The sequence below is a fragment of the Polistes canadensis genome, unplaced genomic scaffold (assembly GCF_001313835.1).
Source record: "Polistes canadensis isolate GaletaPanama2010 unplaced genomic scaffold, ASM131383v1 scaffold_411, whole genome shotgun sequence".
Taxonomy (NCBI): domain Eukaryota; kingdom Metazoa; phylum Arthropoda; class Insecta; order Hymenoptera; family Vespidae; genus Polistes; species Polistes canadensis.
Window position 1 is genome coordinate 16,213 of NW_014569958.1, and position 9,484 is coordinate 25,696.

The window sequence follows — 9,484 nt, forward strand, 5'->3', positions numbered from 1 at the left end:
GTATCTTCATGCATTAAACATTGTTTGGTCATTAATTTGACCATTACAGTAATTTTTTTTTATACAAACTATGCTATATGAGTCATATTATTTCTGTTATTATTCTTGGTATCATTTCATTTTTAAACCTCATTGTTTGTTGTTTTTATTCGTATTTTTATGCATTAAACATTTTTTAGTTATTAATTTGACCATTGCAGTAATTTTTTTTCAACCAAATTATATTATATGAGTCATATTATTTCTGTTATTATTCTTAGTATCATTTCATTTTTAAATCTCATAGTTTGTTGTTTCTATTCGTATTTTTATGCATTAAACATACTTTACCATTAATTTGACCACACATTGCAGTAATATTCTTTTTTCAAACAAATCATGTTTTCTTAATTAATCCTATTTCAAAATGTTACTTTTACACACCACAAAATATTATATATATAAATATTAATGCATGTATTTGATGGAAAATAAAAACAAATAAACGACTTAGAAGAAATTACATGCTTTTCTATCTTTCTTTTTTCATTAATACTATGTACAGAAACTTTATATATACATACATACATAAACCATACATATATATACTCAAATATATATATATATATTATAGGAAAAGTAAATGGATCGTAGAAAAGCAGAAAAGAAATTCTTCGAGATTCGATGAAAAGTTTATTCTAAAAAGTTCAAATACGAATTCGTTGAATGGTAAAAAAATATACAACGATTTCATGATTTCCTTTAAAAGTACCACAAAAAAAAAATAGAAGAAGTTATTACATTTTATAAAGAATCTATCTTTGCATTCGATTTACGATTTTACTTTACTCTATTCAAATATGTTTACGTATAATTTTCGATTCGTTTAAACTATTCATTATATGTTTTTTTCTGATCAATTTATATAATTAGATTATATTTTTTATATAACTATAGACAGTTATATAAATTCATTAAATTACATAACTTAGCATTTTATTCTATTGAAAATGGTATAACAAAAATATCCAAATACAAATAACAAATCTATTATACAATATTACTTTTATTTAACTAACTGTTTTGGGGTTTATATTTATTATGAAGCTTCTTTTAAATCATTTTACAGTTTACTACGACATCTATAAAAATCACATTAGGATGTTACGATATCGTAAAAAAGAACCTAAACGATAGATAAGAGTCATGTGTATCTTGTATATTGGATGGAAAATCGTATTCTAACTCCGAAATACGAGTTTAACCGAAAAGAAAACGAGAATTGTGTTCAACTATTTGGATGATATCAATTTAACGCGAATTTTCCTACCAATCCAAAATTTATACAAATAAAACTAAAACAAAAACAAAGAAGAACGAGTAATTTGGATTTTTTAAAAAAAAAGTTGCAATTATTCTCGCGTGTATTATTTAAAAATTGAACGAATTTATATAAGAAAACGTAATAAAAATACGCGTTAAGTTACATTTATCTTTTTATGAGAATAAAAACTTCTCGTCGAAACTCGCAATACTATTTTTTCGTTGGGGAAAAAAAAGAAAAAAAAAAATATAGGACGAAGAAGAAAAATTGAGAAAGGGAGGAGGTAAAATAAAATAAACGAAACTTATAAAGAACTCGTAGGAGAACAACTTGACGAAACTTTCTCATCCCTGAAGTAAGAAAAATTGTTGGGGTTATTTTGAAGGGCACGAAAGGTACTATATTAGAAGACAAAAATCAGAGAAAAAAATGTTAGAAGTAACGTGTTGCTTTCTTTCTTAGCATAATATATTAAAATACAAATGAATCTAACAAACAAACAAACAACAATAATAATTCAATTGCTTTTTCCTGCAATTTGTAGTCAAAAAAGGAAGAAACAAATGAAATGAAATAAAAAATCCTTACCTTTCGTTATTTTCAAGATGTTGAGCATGATATTCCTGATGATTCTATCTCGCAAATGTTGCTTTTTATTTCTACAATATACGACGGAACATCGGAGAATCAATCTCATTGGAGGAAGAAACAAAATTTTATATTAGATCAAAAGAAAATCAAAGAAAAGTGAAAGAAATTTGTGTTAAAATTGTAAAAGAGGACGGTTATATCAAAAAGAAAGAAAAAAAAAAGAGTAGTAGTGACCTCGTCGTTAACAATTCCTACAGATGCAAGTAGAAAGCTTCAAGATCGTGTAGAAGAACGGGGAAGATGAGAGGAGAGAGAAAGAGAGAGAGACAGTGCTCGTTAATGTTGAAAGGATTACAAAGGGAATAGAAAAGAAAAGAAAAAAAAACAAGAGAGAAAGGAGAACCGATGAATCATTGGTTCGACGTGAACCGTTGCTTTACTTTTTTTTTTTTCTTTTCTTCTCTTTTGCTGACAAAAGGAAAGAAAAGAGAAATGAAAGAGAAAGACAAAAGAAAAAAGAAGACTGGCCAAATATTTCAATGTAAAAAAAGAAAAAATAATAATAATAATAATAGAATATTTCACTCGGGAAAAAAAGTACACACACTCACACGCACCACTGACACCAAATCCGAAAAATAGAATAAAAGAGAGATTGAAAGAGAAAAATAGAAATAAAGAGAGAGAGAGAGAGAGAGAGAGAAAATGATTGACGGACAGAAGAAGCTGGTGATCCGAAAATTCGCAACACGGCTTGTACGAAGGAAGCGCCAGCACTGAACGCCGGGGTTGCCGTACGTGTGTAGTAGAGGGGCGAGTCGACAACTAAAAAGAGAAAGAGAAGGGGTAGAACACGGCAGAGGGATGAAGATTCTGCCTGGCATAACCACCCTTCCTCCTCTTGTTACTGGTGCTGCTGCTGCTGCTAGGTGGGGTACCAGCAGTGTTCTATCTGCTGCTGCTGATCCTGGTAGTAGTGGTGGTGGTGGTAGTATTACTATTTATGCTGGTATTGGTACTGATGCTAGTGTGGTGGTTGGTGTTGGTAATACTACCGTTTATGCTAGTATTGGTACTGATGTTATAGTAGTAGGTATTGATGGTGTACTATTATTTATGCTGGTATTGGTGCTGATGCTAGTAGGTTTGGTAGTATTACTATTTATGCTAGTAGGTATTGCTGGTGTACTACTATTTATACTAGTATTGGTGCTGATGTTATGGTAGTAGGTATTGATGGTGTACTAATATTTATGCTGGTATTGGTGCTGATGCTAGTAGGTTTGGTAGTATTACTATTTATGCTGGTATTGATAATACTACTATTTATGCTGATATTGGTGCTGATGCTAGTAGGTATTGGTAGTCCTAATATTTATGCTGATACTGGTACTGGTGCTGGTAATGGTGGTTGGTGGTATGGTGATGGTACTACTATTTGAACTGGTGCTGGTAGTACTGACGATTTTCTGTTGACAGGGGTGGAGAAGTTAAGCGAATACAATCTTCTATATACTGATGTTGATGGTGGTGGTGATGGTAGAAATCATTTTCTTCTGAGAGGGGGAGTTAGGCGAATATACAATCTTCTGGATCTATGTATATGCATATATGCATGTATATATATAGCTAAAAGTACATATAACGATGAAGTATTCGGAAAACTCACCGTACGGAGCCACCTGCTTAAGCTCGTTACGTTTATACCTGTATATATATATATATATATTTACTGAAGATTGTTCTTTCATGTAATTTAGAATTGCTCTTCTTCTTCTTCTTCTTTATCTTCTTTCTTTGAGCATTCATATTTTATATAGGAACATTTGGAATGATTTTCTAAGATATAAATATCTGTTATACGAATAATAATCTGTACAAAGAGTTGAATGATTGTGATATGTTTTATATTATAAAATGATTATTATACTATACCTGAAACGTTTTTCCTAAAAACCTTTCTATATTTTGGATTATGTTACTTTTTGGTAAATTTGTTATATTAAATAATTAACATGGGATACGAATAAAAAGGAACTTAACAAAGATTTCTGTTGTTCCAATAAACAATTTGAAATTTTCAAATTATTCATGTAATTATATTCTATAAATTAAATTCTTGTATTATTATTCGTGCACATATTAAAAAAATATCACTATTCGTCACATGATTCTATACAACAATCGATGAATTTATATATTCTACTTTTTGTTTAGAAATCTTAAGCGAAATATAATATGTGAAGGCGTGTGAAGCCACATATAAAAAAATTCATCTCGAATATTTAGCAGTTTGTTTCGAGACTAGTTGCGTTCATTCGAAATTAGTTGAATTCACATTCAACACCACTTTTCCGTGGAAACAGAAGCCAAATGCGATCTCGGTTTCGGCGAAGGCCACCGCAAAGCATTCTGGCAAGATTCCGCTCTGGAAGGTGTCCTTGGTGTTAGTGGTGGTGGTGGCGGTTGCTGAGAAAGATCGTGTTGCAACATTTCCTGTATTCTGTGGTTTGCATCTTGGTTTCCTTCGATCGTCGAGCCCTTTTCCAAAGAGGAGTAGGGTTCACCACGATGGTTCCTCTTCGACGACTTACGAGAGCCCTCGTGAAGGGTCGTCGTTGTTGCTGCCGCAGGCGGTGCACTTTCAACGGACTGAAGACTAGCCGCACGATGAAGGGAAAGTCTCAATGGTTTTTTAGGTGGTGCCGGCCGGATTTTAGTTTCTTGCGAACTGTACGTGCTAAGAATTTCCGAATTTTCCGATACTCGCGATTGGGAATCCTAAACGAGTATTCGTGTTCCAATTTATTTTAATATATCTTCAAAATATTACGGCTGAAATATAAAAGTTCGTGCGACTTTTCTTTTTTTTTTGTTTAATATTTCCAAAGTAAATTTTTTTACAAAAAAACAAAAAAAACCACGGGTGTGTGTACTTATGTAAACACATTAGAAGTTATACTTCTTTGGGTGTATAATAAAACAAAATAACAAATAATTACATTTTAAAAATTATAATAAAGTACGTAATAATTCTTTTATTTTCTACATTGCCTAAAAACGCGAAGCATTATCAATGATGTCGGTATTTCGTACTTTGCCAGTAACATATAGAAATAGTAGAATAAATATCTTCAATACAGATATCAATCCACACTAAATTTAAGGTAGATTCATCGACTAACTTCATGCTCTTAATTTCGTGTCGTTGTGCGCGCGCATCTTGAATACCAACTAACTTCATCCTGTTAATTTCGTGTCGCTGTACGAGTGCATCGTAAAAATTCATTCCTATAATTGTTTCCCAAACGCGCCATAAGAAGTATAACTTCAAAAATTGACAAATAATAAATAATCAAAGTAGTAGATATAAAAAAAAAGAATATATAAAGATATTTACAAAAAGAATTTCAACAATAAATAAAATTTACAGTATGCAAACGCACGAACTTTTTTGCCACATCCTAATAGCATTACATTTAAATAAAAAAATAACAAGTTAATAATACCTGACGATAATAAGTAGGTTCGGAATCAAATTCCAACGTCTGCAATTGTTGACTTTTCCTACTTTCCATTCCCGATTCCATAGTAGTCGGCAATCTTCTACGTTGCAACTGAGATTGCGTTTGTTTGCAATCGAGACTAACCGTGGACCTGGCTAATGGAAAAGCTTGATGTTTTTGCCGATTTCTCGGCTTCTGATGACCACCGTAAGAAACCCCGTCGGAAAAGAAATCATTTTCTTTGGGACTTCTCGTAGTAGCAAAATGTGATGATTTACCGTGATCACTTTGTCTGCTTCGCATGGTTGGTAAACTTTGTCTCAAATCTGTTGGATTTCTAACCTTGGGATTGGTTAAATTAGCGACTAGGGCGGTCACCTGAGGACCCTTTTGAAAAACCTAGAAAAATATGATACAATATAACGAAATAATAATTCTTAATAATAATATAAATGTGTTAATGTTTCTGTGATCTTTTTTTCTAAAAAAGATGAAATATACCTGAACGTGTTCTTGAGGAGCCAATGACAAATCCTTTGAAGTTAATTCGGTTCTGGTTGGTGCCAATAGATCTCTGACTTGTTCCTCGAGATATCCAATTCTGTGTGTTAGTCTTAAATTATCGGATCTAAGTGTACGTAATGCAGCAAGTGATTCGCCTTTTCGTAATACTACGATCTGTGCCGCGTCCGGTGCAACAGCTAACAGTCTCGTCAAATCGTTTTTACTGGCTCCTACAACAAGTTTCCCGTTCACCTCGAGTATCCTACAACGAAGTATCATAGTTGAAACGATCTCATTAGTATAACCGTAATATACTCTCAAGGATTTAATGTTTCTTAGCGGTAAAGTATCGATAACAAAATGTTTTTATAATATAAGCTTATCTAATTGCATTAATCATTTGCAAATCATGTTTGTCTACATTTAATTATATTAAAAATATGCGTTTAAAAGATATGATCATGCTTATCGATGTATTAAAATCATACAGCTTGACGCTATAAAATTTCTTTTAAACGATGTTGATTTTTCAACGTGTATTTTCTCGGTGAACGAGCACGACCAGAGTTGGATTTAAAAAAAAAATAAGTCGAGAGAATCGGTGAAGTAAATTCTGACAAGAGAAAAAGGGGGAGCAGGTGAATAGAGTCAGAAATAAAAGGAAAGAAAAAAAAAAGGAACGAAGAGAGTAAGATAGAGAGAGAGGTAGGAAAAAAAAGGGACAGGGTCGTGTAAAAGACGGAGGTACAATTAGCGGGGGCACCATGCGGACTTCCGGTGATTTCGCTGTACTTTACGACTCGTCGTTGGGAACCTAGTACAAAGATCGTGCTATTGTTTAACCACGATATCCATAAAACGGGCTAAAACACGTAGCTATAGCACATTGCAACCTCTTTAAGAACGTATGCTCCTCTTTAAGCGGTCACCGTGATTCCAACACGTGAGTCACGTTAATCTATTACACATATGCTGGCCAATTGTATAATGAATTTATTAATCTAACGTTTCACGGATTTACGGTAATATTCTATTGTTTAAAATATAATCACATACGCGTAATCGAATCAAGAGATTTTTCAGTCAACCGTAAAACTAAACGGATAATGTTTATCACGTGGGATCTTTTGCTTATAGTGTGCAAAGCGTATCGCGTATTTCAATCAAACGTTTTATTCTTTCGAACACGAATTGAAAGAGGAATTTTCCAACGAAACAAACGGAAGAGAATATAATGCTTGCCGCGTAACGCCGAGCCATCGACGAAATTCCGAATCGAGGCCACCCGAAGCAAAACCTAAATCATATTGTCCTAAATTTATTATACTTTCGCAGTATGTACGAGCACCGTGTATACCTAAAGCCCAGGGGTGRTCAAATCGTTKATCAGTTTGATACGTGCACATCTCCGATGTCCGTGAACCAAATGACCAGTTGAGAATCAAATCCTTAACTCAAAGTGCGATATATTTTTTCGAATCGAGAGCTACCTTTGAAAATAGTTATTGGAATTTATCTAGGCGAAGAAAAGTATCCGCGTTTATCGAGACGCGCAGCATATTGAACAAGCATTTTTCTCGTTTCTACTTACCACTGCGATACAACATTTTCTAACGCGAAYGCAATCGATACGAAACATCGTTCCCGTTTAACGAATGACCATTTGACACCATGCTTGCGAACAACCATAAGCACGTACGARCCGCGATACGAAAAAAGTTTGTCGAAATTTTGCAAAGTCTTGTTTCCAACGCCGTCTCCGATACTACGTCAAAAATAATAGTTAATATGTGTTTGCAATAAACGTTCGTTCGCGTTAATAAATAACACGAGAATAATAAAAGGATAATAYATCATTTTATTTATAATACTAAATTAGTTTGCGAGAAGAAATCGTTAGTTTCTCTTATTAAAATAACGYGATATCGAATATGTATCAGTATCGTCCATGCTTATTTGAAATTTCAATTTATTTCTTACTTTAAATGATTACTTTTCTTGCGATCACCTAACGCATATGATTACTTATAATATAAAACATAAAAACTATCTGAAAAGACTATCATTAACTACTTTATCATCTTGTTTCATTGAAAAATGATTAAACGTAAATTGTGCCAAGCAAGTATACTTATTACATGCATAATATATTATCGTTATTATACCAAGAAGATAAAATATGTAACAGCACATAGTTTGTTCCTATGAATGCATAACTCGAATGAAAAATTGGAAAGTATATAACAATGATTTATAGATCATCGTATATATTTTCTCATAGATGCAAATCATTCTTCCTTCACACCTTTCTTCTTCGTATATACACAAAACAATGCATTTTATAACGGCTACAATGTTCTTGGATTAATTGTAAGTTGATTTTGAAGGAAGTCCTTCGTATCCAAGTCTAACGATTAATATTTCAAGAAGATTATGCCTCATTCGTGGATTTTTCTAAGTCTTGCATACCTAATTATAGTAATTGAGAAATGTACCGTTAATACCGCTACTCATTGTATTTAAAAAAAAACAAAACTTATTGTTAATTATTTAAGAATATTAATATAATATATATATTATAATCGATTAAAAATTCATACCTGTCACCTTTGCAAAGACCAGAATCTTCGACAGCCCAATCAACGTAAAGCCCAGGCATCTCGTCTCTTGGTCCAGCACCGAAACGAGGACTCTTTGGATCTGCACTAATTTCGACGGCATGCACGGTGACTTGCGTTGACCCGGAAATGCAACTAAACGTAAGATTTATCTATTTTTATAACAACCGTGACTAATACACATTCGTAATGGTACGTAAACCTTAATCTAAATTCAAATCATTGGCAAAATAACAATATGAAACAATATGGAATAAAATAAAATAAAATGTTGTTGAATACAATATGAAACAATATGGAATAAAATAAAATCAAATAAAATGTTGTTGAGTCAGAGAATTTGTTTCAAACATACTGCAATGCGTTAGTTCATAAAATATTCATAGTGTGTAAAAATAAAAATTGGAAATAAATTAGATTTAAATTCTTGATTGTCACAATAGCACCACGAGATAAAAGTAAATAATAAATAGTTACATATAAATTATATGGAAATAAGTTAAAGGTAAAAAATGATAGAAAAGAATCGAACCAACCTGTATATGGTATCATTTTTCCGTTTCTCTTGGGTTTCTGCCAATTCCAATGCCGTTTGAAGTGCCCTGCTCTCTTCGCGTAATGTCAAAAGCTCCAATTCTTCTCGACCCAGTCTATACTCCAATTCTGCTTGTTGTATGCGAACGTCGATGTTACTGAAATAATCATGAGCCGTGAAGAGGGGTAGAGGAGGAAGGGAAGGGGGGAAACGTATTTCAATCTTCTACGGTACGAACTTTTTTTACTTGGTATTATATTTTTTACTTTTGTTTCACTAGAAACTTGAGACACCTTTTCTATTTTTCGTTCATTCGTTCATTCAACTTTTCAAGTAAATAAATATTCTATTGAAAATGTATATTAAATATTATTATACACTTTGACTAACACAGTTGGTCATATATGACAGGCTAAGTTGAATGAAG

General features: G+C 32.5%; 1 protein-coding gene and 1 long non-coding RNA gene across 2 annotated transcripts in view; both read right to left on the reverse strand.

Moving 5' to 3' along the window:
• The window catches only part of LOC106792361, a 19,344-nt gene extending 15,993 nt beyond the window's left edge, over positions 1–3,351 (reverse strand). Inside the window, exons 1-2 of the long non-coding RNA XR_001382281.1 lie at positions 3,218–3,351; positions 1,892–1,962 (exon numbers count right to left, since the gene is read on the reverse strand). This is a non-coding gene — a long non-coding RNA (uncharacterized LOC106792361). The remainder of the gene's footprint in view (positions 1–1,891; positions 1,963–3,217) is intronic.
• Positions 3,352–3,991: 640 nt separating this feature from the next.
• Positions 3,992–9,484, reverse strand: part of LOC106792354 — a 22,920-nt gene continuing 17,427 nt past the window's right edge. The window contains exons 7-11 of the mRNA XM_014758739.1: positions 9,059–9,214; positions 8,505–8,657; positions 5,902–6,166; positions 5,404–5,799; positions 3,992–4,675 (exon numbers count right to left, since the gene is read on the reverse strand). Of these exons, the coding sequence (XP_014614225.1) occupies positions 4,235–4,675; positions 5,404–5,799; positions 5,902–6,166; positions 8,505–8,657; positions 9,059–9,214 (1,411 nt within the window). The 3' untranslated portion in view covers positions 3,992–4,234. The remainder of the gene's footprint in view (positions 4,676–5,403; positions 5,800–5,901; positions 6,167–8,504; positions 8,658–9,058; positions 9,215–9,484) is intronic.